The 26,366-nt window shown below is 40.5% G+C and overlaps 1 protein-coding gene across 1 annotated transcript in view; it reads left to right on the forward strand.

Annotated features, from left to right (window-relative positions):
* ITPR2 (inositol 1,4,5-trisphosphate receptor type 2) overlaps nt 1-26,366 on the forward strand; it is a 268,298-nt gene that overhangs the window by 72,699 nt on the left and 169,233 nt on the right. Inside the window, exons 11-21 of the mRNA XM_050915600.1 lie at nt 4,434-4,585; nt 5,972-6,071; nt 6,220-6,380; nt 8,627-8,768; nt 9,549-9,707; nt 10,678-10,850; nt 13,387-13,506; nt 13,608-13,793; nt 14,433-14,684; nt 15,746-15,890; nt 16,859-17,009. Coding sequence (XP_050771557.1) covers nt 4,434-4,585; nt 5,972-6,071; nt 6,220-6,380; nt 8,627-8,768; nt 9,549-9,707; nt 10,678-10,850; nt 13,387-13,506; nt 13,608-13,793; nt 14,433-14,684; nt 15,746-15,890; nt 16,859-17,009 — 1,741 coding nt within the window. The remainder of the gene's footprint in view (nt 1-4,433; nt 4,586-5,971; nt 6,072-6,219; nt 6,381-8,626; nt 8,769-9,548; nt 9,708-10,677; nt 10,851-13,386; nt 13,507-13,607; nt 13,794-14,432; nt 14,685-15,745; nt 15,891-16,858; nt 17,010-26,366) is intronic.

The raw sequence follows: 26,366 nt of genomic DNA on the forward strand, positions 1-26,366 counted from the left end.
CAGCTTAATGTATTCATTCAGGAGCACGGCATTATCCTTGTCTGTCTCTATGCCACAAAAGGTGTCTTTACCAATTGGAATTGTAGATTGGGTTTCTAAAAGAAAAGGTATTTCAGGTCTGTCATGTTTTTGTATTGCTTTTTGCAGCTGAAAGGAAGGCCCCTCCATAAGCAAAACTCCATGTAAATCTCCTGAATTTTAGGTATGATACCCAGCAGAGGTGAATAATGGGGATTTGGGATAGGTCACAATTACTGGCAAATTATATTAAGAGCTGTGAAGAAGGGTTATCTGCTGGGCTACAAGTCTCAAGAAAGACAAATCTGATTGTACCTGATTATTTTGTCTCTGATTACAACATGAGACTTTCTCCAGTTACATTTGCCCTTCAAATTGCAAACACCATATTATGTCTGTGTTGGGTTTTTTTAAGCTTCTTTTTAAATCAGTATGATGCGCTGCAGATCAGCGGTGGTAGCCCAGGAATTACGGTCTTTGCTGCGAGCCTGGATCAGTATTTCCACTCCTCACCAAAATGGCTGTTTGTTTTCACTAACTAGGACTCCTTTTCTGAACTCTCAGTCTTTGCTTTCCTCCACGAGTCCCTCCTGGAAGAGTGCCCTGGCCGCTGGCTGTATGGTAGGGGTACGTTCAGTTCCCCCTCCTGGCAAAGTCCCATTGTGCATGTGAGTAGTGTGCTTTGCTTTACTGCTGCAGAATGAGGCTGGCGACTGGGGGGCTAACAGCCCTCTAGTCAGATGGACGCTTAGGTTTTGTTAGGCAGAGCGGGCTGACTCTGCTCTTTGTACCGCCTGGTATTTGGACCAGGTCATTCTTTTGGAAGGTGTAGGTCCAGCTCCTGCCAGGCAGAAGAGGAGCTGAATGTGCGTTTCCTTCATCCTTGTGAGCGATTTAACCAGTGCATGACGAAGTGAGGTGATTCCACCTTCTTCACCTTGGATGTGTATCTGATTTGACTTTCGACAGCCTGTCACTAGTTTGCCAGTAGTTTGGGACAATCAAAACTATTTTTTTTTTTCCTCAGTGAATTTACTATTTGCTAATACTATTTTACCCACAGTTCTTGCACATCTCTTCTATACTCTTAGCATGTAATTGACCTGCTTTTTTTTTTTTTAAAGAAGTCTTGGGAGTGCTTTCCTTGGCTGTCACTGACCACATCACCAACATCTCTGAAACTGTTCATTGGCTTCCTCTTCATACTGCTTTAAGTTGAATTTTCTTCTCTCTACATTTGAGTCCCTTTACAGTTCTTTTCCTCCCTTCTCTTCATTGAATCTGATTTTGCTGGCTGCATCTGCTCATATGCCAGTTTCTTACCTGAGCAAATGTCATCTTGTTTTCATCTGCTTAGGAATGCAGTGCTTCTCGTGAGCTGATCATATTGTCTAATTAATTTCAAATAGTCTAGTACTTTCACTTCTTTCCACATCCTTATATAGACTCATCTGCTGATTCAATAATGGCTAGGTTAAGTGCAGATTCTGATGACTGCTTACTAAATTTAATTAATTATGAGAAACTTTCTGTGTGCAAGTGTGTGTGCATTCTCTCTCTCTCTCTCTCTCTCTCTCACAGATGCATGTGCACATGCACTCAGACATAAATTCAGGCATAAATATAAATCTATGTATGTTTATATGTAATGACAGTATTGCTCTCTCTCATGCACTCCATGTAAGTAAGTTGTTTTCAGAGCTGTCAAGTTCAGGGTCACTTCTTGTTACATGGTTTTTTTCCATGACGAGTGCTTAACACCCGTAATCCAGGTTGGGTTGTGAGGTGTGTCTGAGATCCTAAAACAACATTATAAGGAGAGTTCTGAGAGTTGTGCTGGAGTCCAGTCTGGAACTAATGTACAGCTCTTGTGCTGGTCTGATTTTGCTCAGCTAAGCTTTGCATTGCAGTTAGCAGTGTTGCAGACACTGTCTTGCCCTCTGTTGAAGTGGACTTTCTTTTTAGACTAAAAACCAGCTCTTGCTTATATGCCAGGTCTGATTTGACAGCTGCTAAGCCTGATTGGTGGGATTTAGGCCTGATAAGCCAACTCCGTTGCTCAACTGCATCTATACAGTTGTTGGGGAGAGTAGTGAGTGGGTGGAGTCAGCCCCAAACTGCAGGATGAACTTCTCCACAGAGCTAATGGTTAGCATGAACTACTAAAGCACAGGAGACCTGCCTTTGACTTTGCCTCCTGTCATAGAAACCTGCACATGTGCAGAATGACCTGTTGGGGATGATCAGACATTATGTCATGAGTAAGTATAAAAAAACTTCATAACACAGAGTAGAATATGGTTTCATATTTTGGTCTGTATTTTTCCCAGAGCCCCAGGGGAAAAAAATGCATAAAATTGTGAAGTGTCCTGCCTTTTTGTATACCAGCATTTTCAGTTTGGAAATTATTGTAGAGTGGGTAGTTTCTGGGAAACCCTAACTAGATTTCAATGTAAGTTATGGGAAATATTAAAAAGTCTGGATGCTATTCTAAACTATCCTGTGCTACTCACCCCTTTACAGACCTCTTGAATTTTAAACTGGTTTTCCATTTTGTTTGGAAATTTAGGAAGTAGATTTTAATTTGATGTTAGACTCTGACTCGCACCTATTAAGCTCTTAAGAGGATTCTCTTATAGTTTGCCTGCCTTTCCAGTTTGGGTCTCATCCTGAGTATGTAAAACAAAATATGTATGGGAATCACAAAAAATTTTGCTATTTTCTCAATCCTCACATACAGGTTAAGTTTTTTGTGTGATTTTGTTTAATATTTTTTGGGCATGGGATATGGTAGGATGTGAGAACGGCCAGATGAGTTTACTCTTGTGTGAGACACAGGAGTTGGTTGCCCTTTGTCTCAGCAAGCCTTCCTCTCAGAAACTAATGACAATACTCTAATGACTCGATGAGCCTACGAAGAACTTCTGAGAGGATTTCTTCCTGTTTTTTCCCTACTGTCTCTATCCTTGATAGAAGTAATGGGATGGAAAGCTGGCATTTTTTAGGCTTGATAATGAAAAAATGGATGTTTTGGAAGGATTCAAAAAGTGCCTTGAAATGAGATGATAACTAGCTATTTCTTACGTAGTTTCACTTATCCTTGATTTTGTTGCTTAATCACAATTGGCAGTATGAATAATCAAAGCTTTGCCCTTGATTATCCCTTACAGTTTGGTTTTAATCAAGGTACTAATGCAAACCGAGTACAGCCTGGCCTCTTTACATTGCTTTGTACATCTCTTCCCTAGTGGTGCATTATAAATCATCATTCATTTCAGGTTTCCAGTGTTTGTTTTTTCTCTTTTGGCTTTCTTCATTCCTCCTTTCCTCTCCCTCCATGATACATTTTGTGTACATGAAGGGCCCTGGGCTGCCAGTCTCTTAATTGGTTATTAGTCTTTTGTAATATGTGTAACTCAACACCCCAGAGGAGCAGCTTTTACTTATGCCAGTAATTCTGTTGGTTGCTGCGTGGTTATGGGCACAGACTCCGAATTACTCCTTCAAGCAAAGATACGTGCTTAGGGAAGGTAACATTTGGAGTCTGTGAAGACAAAAGTATGTAGGTAACTAAAGATGAAGATGGCTGCTTAGTGGTGCTGGGTCACAAAATTCCCACGGACTTTCAGCAGATGGTGGGAGGAAGATCGCCACCTTAGATTCTCATGCCTCTTTTCAGGCGCCAACACAACTTTGTAAATCTGTCACTTGAAAGCTAGGCTCCTTGAAGGGAACAAACTTCTCCAGTTGCAGGGGGCAAACTCAGACCTATGTTGGATCCAGCCTCCAATGCATTATCAGCCTGTGCTAAGATTTCTAATACAATCTAGCTGGTGCTTTGTGTGTCCCCATTCCAATGACAAGTTGATCTTAGTGGAGCAGATATTCTGGCTCTTGCTGTGTGGAATGTGTGCTGCTGTGATTCTGACCATATGAGAGGAAAAAATGAGCAAATTTAAATAAAACAACAGTGGATTTAGGCAAATTGTGTATTTTTTTTAATCCCCTCCCCCCTTTAAAAAATCCAATTTTCATTAGTTCTCTTCTTTTAACTTTGGCCCTTTCCAAACCAGCACTGTGTGGTTACATCTGTTGGGAGTGAAGGGTCTGTAACTACCACAGGTTTTTTGAAGTTGTAGGTGTCACATAATAATGTATACAGTACTGCAGTCTCTCTGTAGCTTGTGACCTGCTGCTGTTATAATGACTGTCTGAGACCCCATGTGCCTGGAGCAAAGTGCATCCTTTGTGTTACACACTCCAGAGCCAGTCATGGTACATTCTTACTAGAATGTAAAAAAAATAATAATGAAAAAAAAAATGTACAATTCAGATGTATTACTTGTCCGCAAAGTAATTGGAGAATTTATAATGGGCCCTGATGCAAGCAAATAACCCTTATGCCTAATCAGCAGAGAGACGGCGACCTTCCTGCTTCAAAGAAGAAACGCCAAGCAGGGGAGAAGATTATGTATACTTTGGTCTCTGTGCCACATGGAAATGACATCGCATCTCTCTTTGAACTGGATGCCACCACTCTTCAGAGAGCTGATTGCCTGGTTCCAAGGTAAAAAAAAAAAGGCAAAAAAAAAAAAAAGGGCAAAAAATAGTGCTGCATTGACAGGGTTTCTTCCTAGCATTATGCTGGTGAGTAAAGCAGAAAAAAATCAAACACGAGCAAGTATTATCCTTCAGTTAAAATTTGAGGAGTGTTCATGGATAAACAATGGATGTATAAAACATGATACTGCTGCTGTGACTGAATAAAATAATTATAAGGATAAAACAAGTGACACTTCAAGAGAGTCAATGAAGAGAAAAATAATGGGCTAAATATTGCACAGGTATATATGAGGACAGAATTATGCCCTGTGCACTGTTTGAAAAAACTGTACTGCTAATAGATCTAACTGAATCGTTCCCAACAAAATAACATGTATAGTGAACTGGGCTTCTGTTTCCCTGACAGATCACGATGCCACTGAACACATTTGTTGTTCAAATTAATTCAGCAAGTGGCTTCTGGGTTTTAATTGTGAATATTTGAAATTTCAACTGTGTTGCTTAGCTGAGATTGGCTAGATAAATCACACGGTGTTGGTTGTGACTGAGTGGACATGCAGACACTTGGGGGTAGTTGTTATGAGGGTGGATTTTAAAGCTGGGTACCCGCAAATACTGATGTATGCAGCTTTGAAATGTATTTGCTATGCTAAGTTTTGCCAGATAATTTGCTTACTTGAATACTCAAAGCCTATCAGCATGAAAGGGAGAGCGTGAATGAAGACTACAGTGAATATATTTAAAAAGTAGAATTCAGAGTAAAAATTGTAATTGATTTCTCAGCTCTGCTTTTCGATAATACCACAGATTATCATATGGAAAGAATTTAGAAGAATCTCATGTCTGCTCTTTGTTCACTTGATTTTCAGTTGAGAACTGGTACTGTAAATGCTTGCTCCCTGGAACAAGGGTTTGCAGATCATAATGGTGAAGCTGTGAAGCCATGGTCAGTTTTACTTTCTGGCTTTTGTGCTGTGACAGCTTGAAGGGGTTTGTTACTCTGCAGAAAAAAATAATAAGAAAAGAATTGGTTTTATTCATGAACTGTATTTCTATTCAGATTGGTTTTTATCACACCTTCCTTTTTAATTTTTTTCTTTAAGGAATATTTTACTCCTAGGCTTATATAAATACTTAAAAACAGCCTTCTGCATAATCCCAAGATGCTGTTTGTTCTTGTTGCAACTCTGTTCTGGGTGAGAAAGAAGGAGACAAGGGAAAAGGGTACTGCAGTATCTTTTAGTCTCCTTCACCCTTTTATTACGAGTGGCTGGTGTGACTCTTGCCATCAAGTCTCATGTCATGGTCATGTGTTGCATTGCATCCCACCGTTCCCACTTTAGCTCAGGACTGATCCATCTAAGCTGTTGTTTGCTTTGTTCTCCTTTAGGAACTCATACGTCCGACTGAGGCATTTATGCACTAACACTTGGGTCACTAGTACCAGTATTCCAATAGATACTGATGAAGAGAGGCCTGTGATGTTAAAGGTAAACACATATATCTTGGGATTGAAATCCCAAACTCATTCCTGAAGTTCTCTACTGGTGATCTCACTTCTAACATATAAAATATGCATAATAATTAGGATAAAAGTAAGAGGATTGCTTACCCACATTAAACCAAAAACTATTGCAGATTGGGACATGCCAAACAAAAGAGGACAAGGAAGCTTTTGCTATTGTATCCGTTCCTCTGTCTGAGGTCAGAGACTTGGACTTTGCCAATGATGCAAACAAGGTTCTAGCATCAACTGTTAAAAAGCTGGAGAATGGAACAATAACCCAGAATGAAAGGAGGTTAGTGAGTTTTATTTTTTTCACTCCTAAACTGGTGTTTGGTTACCCATTACTGTGATGTCATGAGTAAGTTAGTACCATCTGCGTGGACATAGAGGCAATTGGGAGAGGACACTTCAGTGCTGAGAGTGCTAGCCTGGGATTAGATTCCATCTCTGTCAGAGCATCCTTGCTGCACCTCAGGCTGGTCTGTGTATCTCATCTGTAAAATGGGGGTGAACAGCACTTCCCCAGCTCACTGGCCACATACATAAATGGGTAGTTCCCTGGGCAAATGCAAAATGTTTGTCTTAATTTCCTTTGATAAACCACTTCTGAGCTGTAATATGGGGGTCCATTGCATTTGATTCTCATGTACAAGAAAGTCATCTATACAGTGGGCAGCATGGGAGGACTCTTGATTCATGTGGAGTTCACTGTACCACACATTCATGCTGTGAGAGTAGTAGAAGGAGGTCTCGGAGTGACTGAGAAGCTGCCCCAATAGTCCCTTTCCTTTCTTATTTCTATTTTTCCCTGTTCTCTTTTCCTATTTTACATCATTTTGGTATTTGTATTCATCTGTGTTTCAGCTGTAGTGCTATTAGAATGTCTGCTCTTCACACCCGCCCCTGAACTAGGGGATTTTGTTGTACATTGTAGCCAAATATATCCCACTGCCAGTGATGTAGTTTGCTATTTGTTTTCAGCTGTCTGTGGTTAAACTAAATATTAGACAGCATCTCTGGCAGTGTTAATTTGTAACTTCTGTTCCACCATGCATCATATACAGCTTTTTGCTGAAAATGTTAATTTTTGGTGATAAAGCTGAATTTTTGCTGTCAGTTGTCAGTAGCAATTAGACCAGATGGTTTAATATCAGGTGGAGGATTTGTCATTAACAGGCAGATCTGTAATGGCCTGGGTGTTGGTACTCAGCCTTGAAAGGTTGAAACCTTCAAGGTACAGCCTTGAAAAGCTGATGGGCCATTTCATGATTGAGTTGAGAGGGGTATGACATAATCAAGGTGTGACATCCCTGTATTAACCTTGTACTGCTGTGTCACTGCAACCCAGTATTGTCAAGTCTTGATGTTGACAGATTGGTACAACACCCATGTAAAACATTTCAGAGTGGTTTCAGAATAGTGCCATTATTTGTTTGTTCCTGTGATTTCCTTTGGAAAAAGCCCCTCTTTTCCATGTCTTACCACCTTCCTGCTTAGGTAAGTAGGGGTCCCAACAGTTTATTCCTGGTTGCTCCGTCCTAGATCTGCCTTTTCTACCTTTTTTGTTGGGGGGGACCTTGCTGTTCTCCACCAGTGGGCTGAGACTTCTAAAGCTCAAGCTCACTCAGAGGGTTTAGCTGAACAGCCCAGCCCTCTTGTGGGTAATGGAAGCTTTGTATCTGGCTCCCAGAGATGACTTCGAAAATCTACTGGGCATCTTCCTGCCACTTTCATAGCATGCCTACAGGTTTAGTAATTATAGACTAGATGTTGTCCAAATTCAGATGATGCTTCCCCAGGGTAGGAGACAAGCTGGGTTTTGTTTGTAAAAAATTGCTACTTCTTTTAAGGGAGATTCATTGAAATCTGTGGGTATCCATACTTCTCTCTGTGCGTGCCTGGCAAGGTATGTTAGTAACAAGGAGGCAATGACCACTTTCTTCTTGCATTTGTATTCTTTCTTTTTGCATTTTCTGAAGGTAGGAGAGAAGGAATTACTACTGCCTCTATCCTTTTTAGCACTTGCTTCTGCCAGATCTTCTTTTGCGTAGCAAAGAGTGAAACAAATATAGTCATTTTTCAATAGTTTCTTGGGACAGCAGGGAAATAGTCTAGTGGCAGAATGTTTTTATTCCACTACTAAGTCCATCATCTTGTTTCATGGACCCATGTCTGTGATAAAGTATAAAAACCCTTGCTAGGCTGCGTAAGAGTGTCTTTCTACTGTTCCTGGGCCTTGAGGCCAGCTGGTATAGATTTTGGATTTCTGAATACTCTGCATCAATCCAGCATCCTGTATTTTTCTCCCTTTTTCCCTCTGGTTGTTGTTTAATGCCTTGGTATACATCCCTGTGATGGATTTAAGCCTCTGCTGACACAAGGCCTGGAGTCCTTAAGTACATGTCAAACTTAACTTTGCAGTGATTGAAGTTCCATTGCGCTAGATAAAGCTTGTTCTAAATGGTGATTTTCTTTCTTAATGAATCCTAGCGAGTGTTGAATGACTATATATAATAATGATTTGTCTATTCATTCTAGGTTTGTAACCAAGTTACTGGAAGATCTCATTTTCTTTGTTGCTGATGTGCCTAATAATGGGCAGGAAGTTTTGGATGTGGTCATTACCAAGCCAAACCGGGAACGACAAAAATTAATGAGGGAACAAAATATATTGGCTCAGGTATGTCCTACTGTATTAATAACTTGCATGTATTTACAAACAGATTGTAGGAGAGAGTGATTTGAGAAAATGTTATTTTTAGGTAACTTGGCTTATGCTATGTTGGGTTTGTGTCTGGTTGGATTGGATAGATGCGACACTACTTAGTCAAGGCTCACCTCTTGGTCTGTGAATCAGATAGAAGCACGAGGGGCCATGTCTGATGGCTGTTCGTTTCATGTGATTCTGATGACTTTTAAGACTACATTTGATAGCAAATTGTTGATGAAATTTGAAACAAGCTTGCAACATGGTCCCAATCTTGCAAGTGTTCTCCATATAGGAAAAATTCTAATGCTGTTACGGATCCCTGATTTTGTTTGTATGAGGGCCAACTTGCATATAAATCAAAATTAATATTCTCTTTAGGTAGCCTACTGAAATAAAAAAAAAGCAAAAAGGATGAAACTGGACAGCAGCCAGTATTGTCCTCCTTTTTCATCCTTAATTTATCCAAAGTTAAGGCACTTAACTAACAATGTTTAAAATTGCAGCAGTAAAGAGAAAGCAATATCAATCAAGTTGGTGGGAAATATAAAGCTAAACACATAAAGCTGTAATGTCTGAGACTGTGTCCCCACTTGTATTTAGTCATATGTAGATAAGTGCAGTGATTCACTTCTGGCTTTGGTTGATAAGGCCCTTGTGCTGATCCTGTCGGAGGACATTTCCATGGACTGCTATAAGTTAAGCAAAAATCTGGGTTTGATTTTCATTCTCAGTGATTTTGATTTTGAACAGATATTCGGTATCCTCAAAGCTCCTTTTAAGGACAAAGGTGAAGGATCGATGCTGAGACTTGAAGACCTAGGTGACCAGAGATATGCCCCATACAAATACATGTTAAGGTTATGTTACAGAGTTCTCAGACATTCCCAACAGGACTATAGGAAGAACCAGGTCAGTGGTATTCAAGATAATTTTCCTCCTGATTTCTATAATTATATATGCTGGGTGTGACATTGGTCTCTGCACTTACAAGTGGGATTCTGTGGTAATGGTGAAAGGACTGGGTTTTGTGTAGGTTAATAGTAAGAAGTCACTGTCATGCACCGCCTCATGCTAAGGAACAGTGTTTTTGTTTTGCAGGCATTTGTAGATGAATTGAATAATCAGCAATGAATATCATAGGTTCGCCTTGTACTTTCATAGGCTCAGACTGAGATTGGGGTCCACTGCTTCATTCATGAGCTTTCTGTTATTAAAATTATGCCCTTGGACTCTGGATTATAAAATGGGAAGTCTGCAAAACCATCTGTTTCTGTTGCTTAAATATTTGTAGAGGGATGGCGGTGATCAGACCAGAAGATATTCTATCAGGTAGCCTGATTTCCCACTGCTAGAGACTCCCCGTGAGCAAGAAGTATTTCTGAACATGGTGCTGAGTGCTTTGCACGTTGCAGTGGGGAAAAACTGCCCTAACTTTATAGGACTAAAGGGTCTAGAGTTGAAAGATTGAGCTGCTATGTGTGGCTTCTTTGTTTTCTTTCTAATGCTTTACAGAAATATTTCTGTCTTGGAGGGAGGGAAAGGGAGGAGGGAAGACTCAGGAAAGAAAGCTTCTTAAACGTTATAAAAACCTTTTGGTTTTTCCTTTTAAAAAAATTGGTTGCCATTTCTTGAATTTTGTATATATTTTCATGAATTCATTAATTTGGTTTATGAAAGAATAAGAAGAGTTAGTCATCGCTAATATTGAATCTGTTTCTTGGGGTACATATTTTAGGTGTTCAGATGTTCTTTTGTTCATGCCAGTTCAGAGAGGAAAGTTTTGAGGGTTATTTTGATTGCTAATTGAGCCGGATGCTTCTGGTTCTAAAAAAACACATTACTGCTTAACAGGTCATCATGGGAATTTTCATTTTTTCAGGAATATATTGCTAAGAACTTCTGCGTCATGCAGTCCCAGATTGGTTATGATATTCTGGCAGAAGACACCATCACAGCTTTGTTGCACAACAACAGAAAACTGCTAGAGAAACACATCACGGCTAAAGAAATAGAGACATTTGTTAATTTACTCAGGAGAAATCGAGAACCAAGGTTTGAAGTGGTCCATGTAACATTCTTTTTCTGTATTGATAGGCTTTTATATTTGCAGTAGCTGTGAATCTGCCTGCTATTCATTGTTTTGCTTTCTCCCAGCTTAATTTTTTTTTTTTTTGACCTGGCAGACAAAAAACCCACATGTACAGTGTCACACTAGAAAATATCAGAACTACCTGTAATTCTTAGGATATGACCATATCTACATTTCAGAACTAGAGCTTACCGAAAAGAGGGTTTATACTTTACAGCACAATTGTGAAAGTTTGGTTTTAATTTCTCATAACTTTGCAGCTCCTCTGTGAAACTGCCACTTTTGTTGGTTCCCCTGCTAATAATCTTGGTGCAAATTACACAGATGTCAATTTTTCTAAGCTTTTATTAATGTCAGTTTTCCTGCAGGTTCTGATTCCAGGTCAGACCTGAAAGGGGCCTAGGGCAGTGAAGATCCCAGTGAACATGTATCCTAGACCAGATCTTGTTCCAAATGAAAAATTCTGGCCTTGAACTTCACTCAGTTAGAAATTTTTTTGATTATCTTTAGGTCAGAATATAAAGGAAATGGACTTTTTTTTTTAAATGGAAAATCTATCTATTTTTTTCATTGGATTTTCAGTTGTAAAATTACCAAAGTAATACAAATATAAGAAATAAATGTACTGAAGGCCAAATAATGTCCTCTGTAATTGTGAATACCATTTTTCTGTTAGTGGTTAAGGATATTGCTCCAGGCCCTGGTGCTTCACTGCTTTGATTATTCTCTATATGTCTGCAGCCATTTTGCCTTACTCTGTACTCTCATTGCCTCTCCCATGCTAAACTGTGTTGTGTTTGGTCAGTACTAAGAGAAAACTACAGGAGATCAGCTCCTTCTGAGTGCTGAAGGGTCCTAGTGTTTATCGACAATCTCATGTCACTTTTTTTTGTGGTGGAGGATGTCATAGTATTTGTTGCATAACTACATTGTGCAACTGCTGTGTATTCACTTCTTTAAGGATGAAGTCCAAGAGCAATAAATGTTTGAAAAATACACCTTGCCAGGATGGTGCAATCTGAACAGTAAAGGCTTGATCTTATGGCACTTATTTTCATGGGGAGTCTTGTAGACTTTTGCAGCACTGCTCATGTGAGTAAGAATTGTGGCAGTATGCTCTAAAACATGTGAGCTACAAAATTTAAAACCTTCCTGAGTTTTAGCTCCAAATAGGTAACTCCCCCAGAATTCTATGTAATTATGTGCTGTTTACTGAATATTGTCTTTGTGATGCAATATTGCTGTGCACTGTTAATTACCTGTTTCCACAAAGCTTCATTTCAGTGATGGGTAAAATTGTTCCTAAGTGCTTTCTGTACTCGTCCCTTGCCGTTCCCCGACTTCTGTGGGGAGTGTGGTCTGCGCTAATGCAGAAATGATTTTCTGATTGCCTCTGGTAGGATGATCACCTATAGAGGTTCAAACTATTGGATCCTTGAATGGCTGATAGTAGATGGTCAAATTTTTTATTTGGATTTCGAAGGAAGTGAAGTATATGATCTGTATGTGTGTGTGCGCCTGCTCATATCTGCTCCCCCACCAGCTTTTGAGCCTTTTGCCCAGTTTTAGCTACGTTTGTGAGAGGAGTGGTGGGCTCACAGAAACTCAGTTCCTACAAATGTCATGAAAAGAGAGGGAAGAGGCCCTTTTTATATTCCAGCGAGGCGAAGGCTGCAATATGGACTACTGTTAACACACACAGAGGAATCCATGAAAAAGGGACAAGAAGCAGATTCCTAATGAATGTCCCAACTGCAAGGAAAGCCTCAGCCTGAGCCTTGTTAAACATCAGAAGACCTAAATTTGAGAGACAGATTCATAGCAAACTGATTTCCATGCAAAGCTTTGTTATTTCTGCTTTATGTAGAATGACCTCTTTGAATACAGAGGTCCTGTCTTCAGGTCCTGCCAGATCTTCACTCTTCACTAGTTGTTGGCTGTGTCACTTCAGAGATTTTAAAAGGCATCTCTAAAAGGTGGAGGTGTGGACTCTTCCAGTGCAGTGGAGTTCCTCAGAAGGCACGTGGCTATCTCCAGCACAAGTAACATCTCCTTGGTACTTGGGTTAGGGAGACGCATGTTACCTGATGGGGAAGGTGGGTGAGAATGTGTACTCTTGCTTTGGGTTCCTGACAAGGATGAGGGCCTTCAGTGGAGCTCCCCTGCCAGCCAAACTTAAGACAGCCTCAGGCTGCTCTTAAGTTCTGGCACAACTCTTTGGCCTTTGATTTGCTGAGAAGTGTCGCACGTGGGATATTTTTCTTTTCTCTCCCTGACTGATTGTTCAGCACCATTCAGGGTGGCTCTCAAAGCTATTATTCATCTCTATGTGTTGTGAGTTGCAATAGTATGAATCGGCAAAGATCATCTGTTGATAAATCTCGTAATATATGCTCCCTTGAGCATATTAGTGATGGATGCTAGAGATTTCTACTGCAATGTTTCTGTGTAGTATTTTGAGTCTCATGTTCTGTTGCATGTGTATTTTTGTGACTGCAGATTCTTGGATTATCTATCAGACCTGTGTGTATCTAACACCACAGCAATACCAGTAACTCAGGAACTCATCTGCAAGTTTATGCTGAGCCCAGGGAATGCTGACATTCTCATTCAGACCAAGTGAGTGTCCCTAATCGGAACATACCTTTTTGTTATCTGCTCTGTTGTTATATTCGTAGCAGTTTGCTAGTGGCTCCATTGTGAATGGTTTGTGTTTGCAGGCTGGTTTCGACACAAATGGACAATCCCTTGGAATGCCCAGTCATCTCGGATGACATTGATGAAGAGGAAGTGTGGCTTTACTGGATTGACAGTAACAAGGAGCCTCATGGCAAAGCCATCAGGCATCTGGCTCAGGAGGCGAAGGAGGGCACAAAAGCTGATTTAGAAGTTCTTACCTACTACAGGTAAAACTGCTTATTCAAATGGAAGAAAATGTAAACTCTCTGAAGACCCTGGTGCTGTTCTTACCCAGTTCATTTGCCAATATCAAAAAGGAAACCACATCATGCCAGAAACTGGAATTAAAAGTTTGTTTCGAGATTTTCCTGTAGGAAGCATCACAATCTCTGCTGTCTATTCCAGACAAATCTTGAGTTTCCTTTGCTCATGACAGCTCTTTGTGTCTCTTTATCATTTTGCCTCTCACCTTTTATTTATTGGGCTTTATTTTTAGGTTGTGCTGCCCTGGAAGCAAGGCATGCTCTGAGGAAGGAGTGTCCTGAGTGTCCTGAGGATTAGGGGGGAAATGGGATCACAGAACAGTGTCTGACACTGATTGAAAACAAATAGTCCAAATGCTTCGGCCTTCCACTGAACAATGCTTCCTTTGAGTTTCAAAGGGAGCCCAGTCTTCGTGAGGGCTGGAGCCTGACATTAGCATTTTTAATGGCAAGTTGATCCCTTGCTTAGCAAAGTCACTCTTGTTATTTTTTTAGGATTTATATCAAAGGCTGACATCAGGCTTGTAAAGTGAGATTCTGAGGTACATTGTTTCATTTCCAACTGATTTCTTTGAATACCATATGTTATTACCTTTTTTTAAGGTACCAGCTGAACCTCTTTGCAAGAATGTGCCTGGACCGCCAATATCTCGCCATCAACCAGATTTCTGCACAGCTGTCGGTAGACTTGATCCTACGATGTATGTCTGATGAAAGCCTCCCTTACGACCTCCGGGCTTCTTTTTGTCGGCTGATGCTACACATGCATGTGGACAGAGATCCTCAGGAATCTGTGGTACCTGTCAGATATGCCAGATTGTGGACTGAAATTCCTACTAAGATCACAATTCATGAGTGAGTTGAAAGTGTTTCAAACTGAAGTACAAAAGCATTTTGTAGGGGTTAGTCTCAGAACAAAATGGTTGTAGATGTCTAACGTGGACACAACATGTATATGAAAAGGTATTTTGTTGCAGAGCACAGAGCTATTAATTCTTGTTATTCCTGGAAACTTCCATGGGTAGCTTTACATGGAAATATTTCAATTTCATTTTTCCCTGTGTTCTTATAGGGAACAAGCTGAGGAAAAATGGAATGGCCTTTCCTCAGACCAACTGAACTTGAATTAATCCAATTGTGTCTAACACTACAGGTTTGCTAGGCTGGAACTCAGTTTTATACTTCAAGCTCAACTGAAAGCCACAGTTGGAAAGCCAGAATTTACAGTTAGGTACAGCTATTGCCCCAGAAACAGTTCACAGAGGCTTTGGCCTCCATCCAGCAAAGTACTTAAGCATGTGTTAAATTTAAGTATGGGAGAATTCCACTGACTTCAGTGGAAACCCTCTCTGGCTTAATTGATTTGATAGAGCAGCACCACTGAGCTAGACCCAGACAGGGAGTATCTGGCTGAAGAGACAAAGAAGAAGAAGTATAGCAGTACAGCAGACAGTATTGCTGCTGCTAGTGAGATGAAGGACTGTTTTGACACATACAAAAAGTCAGTCCTAGTTGGTAGTGCAAAGGAGGAAGCTGGCTGTCCCGAGCTGCTTTCCTGATCTGCTGTCTTCCTTGCGGAAACAGTAAACTCTGGCTAAAGGGTAGAGAGGACAGCTGAGACTTAGTGACTTATTGAATTGCCACAGCAAGATTTAAGAGTGCTATCTGCCAGAGCTGTAGTATTTTCCTGTCTCTGTTACTCCCGTTCACTGCAACCCTTCCTGGTACTGTTGGAGGGAAGGTTTGTGCATCCTCTTTGTGTATCTACGAAGAATCAGCTGACCTCTACCCCTCCTCCTTACAGAGAACTGACAGTAATTTCATAGCATTGTGATTGGTTTGTTTTTTCTTTAGTGACAGCTGATCCTGATATTAGAGGTGTTTAATTTTCCTTCCTTCTGTGCCTTGCGTTGTAGGTATGATTCTTTCACAGACTCTTCGAGGAATGAAATGAAGAGGAAGTTTGCGCTAACTATGGAATTTGTGGAAGAGTACTTGAAAGAAGTTGTAAATCAGCCCTTTCCTTTTGGAGACAAAGAGAAAAATAAACTTACATTTGAGGTACTTCTCAGCTATCTGTATCCTACTTACAGTGTTCCTCCCAATTTCAGATAAGTTGACATTGGTTCTTTCAAAATAAAGGTAGTTGCAGAATAAATGTTGGTATAAAATGTCCTAAAGAAGCACCAGTTCCTAATTCCAGTGTTCTCAGTGATGACTGTTAACTGCAGAAAATAGTATTACTGTCTGCTGTCAAACAGCTGCATTTTTCCTTCCTTCTCCTGAGGTGGTTGCATTTCAGTGGCGGGAGGAGGGATGTGTGTGAGTGAATGGCCATATGGCCTTTCTCTCCACATTAGTGAATTAGCATGCAGGGATTCTTCAATATAAGTAAGTACTATTCTCTGTGTAAGATATGACACTGAAGGAAATACTCTGAATAACCTAATCCTGTGTTTTAAATATTGTTTGAAATTCCTGACAGAAACTTTAGATAGGCCTAAATCTTCTAGATTCAAATAACATTGAATAAAGGGGAAATGCTTACAGCTTTTATAGTTCTTTCTCCAACCTACCTCCCACGCTTTGTCGCTCCTGCCTCTGGTCATCTGAAATCACCTCTGTTCAAACTTACCACAATCGTCTTACTCTTCTTCTGACTTCCATCTTCCCCACAGCTGCTGTCTCTTTAAATCATTTCCTGGAGTCTTTCTTCTCAATCTTATATATTTTCCCAGATGCAATTGTATCCTTTCAAGCCTTCCTAAATCTCATGTTGGTTTTGCGTTCTTGTATTTTGACTGACCAATTGTTTTGACCAATTGTTTTGTCTAACTCTGAAAAACATTTAATGTCACTGGCCTTAGTCCAAGGCCCATTTAAATCAGTGGAAAGACTTGTACTAATTTGAATGCACTCTAGATCTGAATCTCTGTGAAAGCTCCTGTGTGAAATGCAACTGTATTGCACAGCCAAATATCACAAAGGTTGCCGATACTTCCTTCATTTTTAATTTCTTTTTCTCATAGGTGGTACATCTGGCTCGAAACCTCATATACTTTGGCTTTTATAGTTTTAGTGAGCTTCTCAGACTGACCCGGACGCTGCTGGCAATTCTAGATATTGTTCAAGTTCCTATATCATCATACTTCGAAAGGCTGAGCAAGTTTCAGGATGGAGGTGAGAGAAGCAGTGAAGACTGTTATTCCAGTGTGTAATTCATTATTTAGGTTGGAAATAATTTATGGAACATCTCATTGATCTTTCAAGGTTCTTTATTCACACATAAACCAACCTACAGGAATGTATTGCAGGATACATTAAGATGGTCAGCTAAAAAGAAACCTTTTCGAACAGAGCTGCAGCCTTCATGACTTGCGGTTACTGTGTTGGTGCTGCTGCTCCTTTGCTTGTTTGGAACTGAACTTTCAAATCTGGATCTAAGCCTCAGTGTCCCTTGCGCTGAACATCCCAAGCAAGTGCAGATAGCATTTGCCTGGGCACAGTGATTATGATGGCTCATATGTGGCACAAGTGTTTTAGTTGTCTTAGCACTTCACTTAAAGGGAGAATAAGATGCTACTTGTCCCACAACTGCAGAAGCACCAGATGGAAGTCCAGATGAGGCCATCCTCTGCATGTATTTGTCGGTTTAGAATATTCTTTTTTTAACCCAGACCAGAGTGCCTGTCTGACCCCAGGACAATACTGTATGTCCCACTGCCTTTTTCTACCATGGCTTAAAACTGGGTTGAAGAATGAGCATGCCAGGAAGGTGCTGAAACTTAGCAGTTTAGTTTTCCTGTGTGTGTGGAAGGGAGGTGTGACAGTCATGTGGGCTGAGGGTCCAGGAGACTGACTGATGGCAGATTCTGTTTTAATATGTGGCTGGTGTAAGTGTCATTGCACTGCCAGCTGGCCCACAGCACCAAAAAGGATGAGCTGTCTTGTTTGAAACAACAATTATTTTGTATTTTCTCTGGGAGGCCTTTTCCCAGCCTTGAGTTTTCCTAATCATCATTTTGCTCAGTCACTCCTACAGATGCCTTGCATGAGTGTGCCATCCTTCATAACTTTTTTCTTCTTTGAGGTTCACATACTCTGGAGAAGTGTAGACTGTCATTGTCATCTCCAAGCCAAGAAGTCTTATGCGTGGTTCTCTTGATCTTTCTTCCATCATTGCCAGTACACTTTACTGAAAGCCCCTGAAAGTCTTTCCTGCAGTGCTGTGCACACTAAAGCATGCTATAGCTGGCTGCAGTCCCTCTACAGCACTAGAGAAAGACTGTATGTTCAGACACTTGGAATTATGTTTTCCTTTTTTGTCCCTGAAATACTGCATTGCAGACTCTCTTCTCAAATGGCTCTGGACACAGTTTGACTCCAGATACAATCTTGACATATTGGCAAGATGGAACATGCAGATGTGGTTCTTCGGTTTAGTTCTTTCTCTGCTCAGGTCTTTAATCGTGATTATACATCTCATTCAGTGTTTTTACTCACCTTCATTACCCATAAAATTGTGTTTCATCCTTAATTCCCTTTTATTTCTGTTGAAGGGTTTCCTTTCAAGCTATATAGGAGAGGAAAGAAACACCCATTAAGTGCAAACAGACCTACTCTCACTTATACTAATTTCCAGAGCAATTCCATGCAAATCAATGAATTTACTCTGAAATAAATGAGTGTGAAGGAATGCAGAAAATGTCACCACCATGCAAATGGAAGCTCAGTAGCCTTGTTAGTAACACTCAACCATTGACTGGAGCCTTGTTGGAAACTTTTGTCACACATCTGGTTTTGTCTCACATTCTTTCAGCAAAAAAGGCACAGAACAAAAGTGGGATTTTTTTGTGTGTCTTTGATTAGCTTCGGCCTTTATACTGATTCTTTAAACTTCTTTCTTGGCTGTAGTTGTCTCCATGGGTGTTTATCTTTTAAACACTGGACCAGTTCAGGTCAGGATGTGACAATCCACTGATGTTCTTTTAGAAATAATGTGTGGGTTGGTTTGGGTTTTTTTTTCCCCTTTTCCTGCTAACTATATGGCTAGAAAGCCCATTGCTTTAGAGAGAGGTTTTTTGCTAGCTCAGACTGTTGTCAGTCATGTCTGCCATCTTAAGGGAGACCAGAGATGGAGATACTGGGTGTGCTGTCTAGGCTTAAAAATGGGCATTGAAATTTTGCTGCAGAGAGACAGGTGTTCTTATGTTGAAATAGCTGTTAGACTTGCTGGAGAGGCCTTCTAGTCTTTGACAAAAGGAAAGGGTGCCCATCTTTGGATGGTCATATCTTGTCTTCAGCCTCCCTCTTCTTTTCTGATTGACAGGTCATAAAACATATAAACTGTGCATTCACTTTGCAGTTGAGACAGAATGATCCTGAATGTTTAACTGCTATGCCCAAGCATCTTACCATTCCTCCTTCTTTCTCTGGAGGTGCATACTTACCTAACCATGGGCAGCATTAGGCTATGAAGATGCATATGGCACAAGGATGCATAATTTAGAAGCCGTTTAAGCAGTTTTGTAACTCCTATTCACTATTTTTGAGCACCCGACTCATAGAACTTCATGCCCAAAGAATATATTTTGTGTCTGAAAAACTTATTACTCAAGCAAAACAGGGGAGTACTTTTCATTAAGAAAACCCACACAAAACCCAATCAGCATTAACTTTAGTTGCAGTTTAAGACTAGAGAGGGAGCTCAAGAAGAAAGCACCAGGTACTGTAGTTGCTGACATTCTGGAGACAACTGCTGTGGCTGAAATGTCAACTGTTTGTAACTTCTGCCTATCTTTGTTTCATGTGGAAGCCTGCTGGTGAGGAATGAAATCAGACCATAGGGGCAGGAGTTTGGCTGGCATAAGTTGCTCTAGTTCCTGGGGCTGTGAGAGTTTGTGCCAGCTGAGTATTTGGCGCCGCTCTTTTTTTCCTCCTGTTTTGTTTTTTTTTTTTTTTAAACTTTTGTCAGGTAGTAGTCCTTTAAAACCAGCGCTGTGGTTGTCTTGCACCCACATCCTGATTGTGTCTTTGCTACAAGGTAATGAGAAGGTTTGCATGAGGCCCTAAACACACAGAGCCCTTGATCTGCTTGTGTGTTCTCTGCCTTGCTAGGTATGACTTAGCCATAGCTGAGGTGCGATGTGTCCACGCTGAGCTAGAAAGATCTGAGCTCGGGATTTTCTGGCTTGTGCTGTGGTGCAGTTTGCTGCTTCTGTGTCCAGTCTTTTCAGACTTCATGAACTTATGCTTGAGCCTACAGTAAGGTGCACAAAGTGCTTATGTTTTCTGTCTGAGTGGTGGTGGTGGGCTGGAACTTCTGTACCTCTGCATGTGTTGGGCTGTAGATGATGCTAAGGATAAGCGAGTCCTGACTTGAGACTGGGCTTGAGTCTGTGTTTGACAGGGAGACCTTGCTGTATTAGGGTTGCTGGAACAGGCCTGTGTATGAGATGATCATGTGTCTTAATGATGTTCTTGTGCTTTTTTATCTGCTGGGGGAAGGGGAAAGACCAAGGGTCTGATTCTACAGTGCTTTGCATCTTGTGCAGTCACTTCTACCCAAACAAGTTTGACCCCAAAAGTACTGATGTTACCTAGGTACTGTGGAGTCTGAATCCACCTTGTCCAGGATCCACTAGGGATCCTGAGGAATGAACAGGCCAACAGAGAAATTGGTGTCAGGAATTTCATCTAGATCCCCCCTCACTCTGACAGTAAGGATTGTTCACCAGGCAAAGCTGTAGGTATATGTTGTTTTTCAATTTTATAGTACTTATAAGATTGCACGTCAAAGGTTCCCCTTCCCCTTTTACACAGATATCCTCTCTCTCTGTTATAAAACTGAGTTGTTGAGAACATGTTAGTTGTTTTATCAGTTACCTGTCTTGGCTTTTTATTGTAACTTTTAACTTACAGTGCTGGTCTCTTAGGCTATTAAGTAAAAAGGATTACAATGGAAAGTAACTCAGCCTGGTTTTTTTGTGGTTTTTGAAAATGTATTGGCATTTGCTAAAATCAGGATGGTCTGTTGATTTTTTCAGAAAGTGTTTTCTTATTCATAACTTCCATAAAATACAGACAGATGGATTGTTCCCTGCTCTTGTTCAGGATGGTGGGAGCCCTCCCTCCAGTCAGTTAGGGGCGAGGGTGACTTCTTCCTGCCTTTAGAGGAGGTCAGGTTCTGCTCTCCCATATCTCTCCAGACTGTAGCAAGGGTCTCACTACACAGCATCCTCTCTGGCAGGTCCAATACTTGCAACATTCGTATCATACCTTTGAACGCAGAGTATTGCAGGTAGGTGTCCCTCCAACACGTTATTGCTGTAGGGATGTGCAGGTTTACACAGCTTCTTAAGGAAAGTTAGCTTCCCTGAGTTGCAAAACTCATTCCACTGGTGTTCTTTTAAAAAAAAAAAAAAAAGATAAGATTGTATCTGTTGTGATTTTGTGTATACACTGTGAATGTGTGGAAGTAAATTATTAGTTTTGGAGATTATAAAAGTTGTGGGTTTTGTTTGGTGTTTTTTGTTTTTTTTTAATCCATCCAGTCAGTGATCACAAATGTCTAGGCATTAGCTTTAATTCAGTAAGAACATGTATTTCATACTTTGAGCTTAGCGCTTTGAAGTATAGCTCTAAAACCGAGTTTTGACAAACACTGAAAGCCAGCCATGATGCCTGAGACTGATGGCTTAATGGTATAAACAAATGGGTTTAAATTTTATCAAGCACTAGGGGCCTGATCCTGTAACTCTAATGTAGGAAAGTGCTACTGAATACCAGCTTGGGCTCTGTATATTTTAATTTTCATCACTATCTTACTGTAAATTTACATAGATTATTAAATGGATATTTAAAAGCAATATTTTGTCAATAATTATGCATATTCAGAAATGCAGTTGATTTTCAGGTTCTAGGACGAGTGACTTGAGAAGAGGTTTGACCAAATGGAAGAGTCATGTAATTCCTATTCTGCAGCTTTAGTAGATTCAAGGTGGCAGCTCTATAGCGATTAAGAATTTTGGGTAGGATCTATTTATTTTACATGATAGGTCTTGCATTTTAGTTTTGTTAAAAAGTATTGATTTCTATGGGAAACTCAGTGCTGAATAAATCTGGGGACAGATACGGTATACTGCCTTTCCATTATTGACATTGATTTGTTCCAGGTCAATAGCAACAAAAGCTTCCAGCATCTGATTCCTGTGATGTGAAATTGTAGGAAACTGGTGAGCTTGGCTCTTTACTGGTTTGGCCACTGCTCCACATGGTGAAAACTGTAGTTAGGATTTTGGGAATGGGTAGAAATATATTAATGACGGGTGAAAGAATGAGGTGGGTCTTGGCTGTGGGAAGCCTGCCTGGAGTTGTGCACCTCAAAATTGAAACAACCAAATTTACAACCAGCAATCTGGAATCTTCTTCCCTGTTTAATATTTATTTCTTAAATAGACCCACTTATTTCAGTAAAACTATTTGCTAAGTAAGGAAGTATATATGACAAGTGTTGAGCTGTTGAAGCAAATCTGCAAAATGGGATGTATTTATAGGCTTAGTGGAAGTTGCATGAAGACTTAATTAACCTTTTACCTCAAGATGTCCTTTTCCATCCTTTGCTTAAATTTTGAGTCACCTTGATGGCTGAGGTAGTCCTTGATGTTGTGTGTGAGTTTCTTTATCTTGGTTCTGCAAAGATTCTGAAAAGATCCTTACGTTATTGTAAATGTTATGCCTTACTTCCTTTAAAAAGCTTGATTTTAATGCCATTGTCAGTTACTTTAACCAGAATTAAATTAGTGTGCATGTAGTTTTCAGGTGTGACCTTATTTGATGAAGACAGATTGGGAAAAGTTGGCTAGAAGCACTTGTGAGATAGGATCCTGGAAAAAGAAAAGTTGTGCGTTTTTGGAAATGCTTCTTACCTAGATTGCATCCTAAAAATGAATTGACTTGAAAATGTTGCAGCCAACTTTTTTTTTTTTAATCAGAGTGTCTTAACTTTGCATCATTTTTTGAGGTTATTTGAAGATTTTTTTCTGTTTCTTTTTTTCCCTTTTAGAATCTAAAAAATATGGGGTATACAAAATATGTTATGTGTATCCTAAAGAGGCATTTTTTTCTTAAGGAGAAAGTGAGGACTTCATTTAGTAGTGCTGTCATTCTGGCACCTTTCAAGAACATTATAATCTCTTGCAGTTTTAATTAAAAGGTAAAGTCATTGCTTTCCTAATAAATGCACCCCACTGTATCATTCCAGAGTCAGGAGCCAATCTGCCTTGTCCAATACTGGTTATTTATTCTCTGTGAATTAAAATGCACGTCTTCCTCTAGGTGCGATTTGATCTTTCAAATAGCTGATTTTAGTCAAACCATGCAGCTACAGCATATGTCAGGTCTGAAAGATGAAATGACATGGTAGTATTAGCAGGCAAGCTACACATCAGCCATGCAGCTCAGTGCTATTTAGTTAACATTGTTTGGGAATGAGAATAATGACATGCAAGGAAATACATCCTTGAATTTAAGCTGCATATGTCTTGGGATGTGATTCACAGTGCTGGGCATCAATTTGAAAAAGCCCTTGGTGATACAAACCTGGGTTATCTGCAGAGTATGTCTTTCCCCCAGGAGCTCTACGTAAATGCCTACAATTTTCCTGAGGCAGTGTCCACTGACATCAGTTAGAGTCTTTCAGTTCGCTTCACTTCCACAAAGGAAGGCTATGCTCAGTCTTTTTGAAAAACAGGTTTTAAAAGCTACATATAATAAGCTTCAATTGCTCCTGCCTCTGTGATTCTCACATGAAAAGCGTTGCTCATGACTGGCTCAACAGATGCCTCCTTTTACCTATTCAAACTGGTAGCCAAATATCCCAGCTCCTTCACATTATGTCTGGGTCTTTAGCTTGGTAGCATATCCCTCCTGTAGACCGAAGGGACTAAAGATCTGTCCATAGGTGTCCTGAGATTGTGGAACATTTCTTTGAAATATATCATGAAAAGTCTGACCGCTGTGTCATGCTGCAAGCTTTGCTGCTTTTTTGTGATGTACCCCAAAGGATTCAACCCAGGCAGGGGTCAGAATGGGGAAGCCCTCACTCTCTCCTGAAGACTTCAGCACTGGTCTTCAGCATCTCTCTGCAAAGGAGTGCTTGTATATCAGTGTGTCAGGGGACTCTTGTCCAGACTTCTGTCCCTTTGATACATCCTGGTAGTCCGCTTAGTCCCTCAGCTTCAACTGAGCAAGGAGATAGGTTGTGTTTTGTTCCAGCCCTCTTGGCTGCAAGTAGAGATACATATTACTTAGAAACACCAGTGAGACCACTACTAGAACAGGGTTGAGAACAAGGTTAGACCTGCCATTTCTATTGTGCCTGTGGGTCCTCTGTGACCAAGAAGGACCAGATTTCATCCAGGACTATTAGAAACAACTATATTGTTTCTCAGCCTTGCATCCATGTCTGTTAGCTGCTCTTTTGTCTAGTTAACAATTTGAAATACCTTCTTGAGGCATACTTTGATTAGCAGAGCTAATGAGGCAGTGGCTGCCTGGCAGACTGGAGCAATAATTTATGCCAGCAGTTTATTAAAAAAAAAAGGGTTACAAGAGAAAAAAGATTTAACCCTTAGGAAAGTTAACTGTGTTAGTCACAGATGTCTGTAGTGAAGCAACTGCTGTTCAGTGCAGAATATTGTCAGACCAAAGGGGAGGTCAGTCTGAGAGTTTAATTCTCTGGCATGGACCATTTCTCTTTCCTCCTTATTCTTTCCCTCATCATGAGACCTGTGCATTACTGTGATTCCAGAGACCGTTGCTCTTCTAGGAATCGATATCCGTTTCATAGATGTAACTTGGCTAGAAGGCTTGATTCCCATGATGCTTTTTACCTTCAAGGCCAGCATGCTGATTTATGTATTTTTTCCTTTGTTTAACGTCCATGTCATGAAAGCTGTATTTTTGACACTGCTTTGTGGTTTTGGGGATAGGCAACGTCAACAGAACCTGCAGAATGTCAGGAGAAGGTGAAGTGTGGTGGAATTTCACCATGGCTGAGCAGTGCTGAGTTTGTATGCAAAAAGGGAGGGCTTGTGGATATACTGTAGGTAAGCAGAGGCTGGGGTGGCCAGATTCACTCAGGGAGCGGGTAGCAAATGTATGTGCATTGCATATTGTGGGTTTTTTTGTTTGTTTTGCCTCATTAGTTCTGAGGGCTGTATTAAATGTAGAAGTGACCTCTCCTTCTGCCCTTAATGTCATGCATTAGGTTTTCTGTGAGGCTTACCTGAGGTCAGCTAGTTATTGAGCGATGAAAAATGGTTTAATGAAGAAATAAAGTGTGATTCTTGGCCTGTTTATGGTAGGTTCCGCAGTCTTTATGAGCAAATTCTGTAGAAAACCTGTAAAAATTAATACCTCTTTCACAAACAGAGCTGTAAGGCTTAATGCTTCTGGCAAATAATATGTAGCTCTAAAGGGTTTGAAATAAAATGTGTTCCTTTAGGTACTGAAGTGTTGTTATTATATGTCTTAAAAATGGCTATAACTTTTCACGCAGAAAAATTACGTTGCATGAAGCAATGTAGCCAAATCAACAGAGGTAAAGAAGTGTAGAGCTGAAGCTGCCATTGGGTTTTTAATTTAGCCCTTGGTAACTAGACATTGCTGCGCATACGGTTCCCTGCCAGAGGATCCCCAAGGACTGGCAGTGTTGCATGCATTAAGCTGGCACTGAAACTTTAGGAAGCTTATGGTGGAGCAATAGTACAGGTCTCACTGAAATCCACAAAGTCAAGGCCGTTTGGAGTCAAGGCTCCTGTTTCAGCAGCCATTGGGAAAGTGGCTTGCTGTTTTAAGTACTGTCTTAAAACCTGGTTGAATGTGCCTACACTGAGGCACGGGTTGAGACAAGGTCAGCTTCGCTGAAAACTGACTTTGATGGTAAAAGTTTTGGACTTTCAGTAACATGCCAGAATCTCCTAATGTAGCAGTGAGCTTGGAAACCAGCCTAAAACTTCCCCAGCGCACTGGCAAAATTCAGTTTTGCCTCACCAAGGCTACAGTTGGTAAAAGTGAATTTCATGGGAAAAATGAGAGTGGCTGAGGAGGACTGGGAAGACTTTGGGACTTCATTGGGTTGTGGATGGGGAAGGAGGCCTGAAGGGCTGTGGTGAAAGAAGCTGGCATGGCAGGGAAGGGCTAAGTATGTTGGTAGCACATGCTGTCTGGCTTGTGCCCTGCTACATTGGAAGGGAAGTGTTTTCTAGGAGGTGTTTGGAAGAAGTTGAAACGTCAGGTGTCCTAGTCAAAAGCATGCTCAGGTTTGATGACATCAGAGAGTTGTCTCTATAACTTAATAATTACAGAGACAATGCAAGAAATGCCACATTTTTGCAAAACCTTTGATTTCTCTCCTTTCCCTCCCCCCCTTTTTATATAAGCAAGATTGAAGAATGTATTGGGCTTTTATGGACAGGTTAATGAAAGTTGTTGGACCAGTGGATGCATGTACATTTGTCTTTTCTGGTCATTAAG

Source organism: Gymnogyps californianus, chromosome 1 (assembly GCF_018139145.2).
Source record: "Gymnogyps californianus isolate 813 chromosome 1, ASM1813914v2, whole genome shotgun sequence".
Lineage (NCBI taxonomy): Eukaryota > Metazoa > Chordata > Aves > Accipitriformes > Cathartidae > Gymnogyps > Gymnogyps californianus.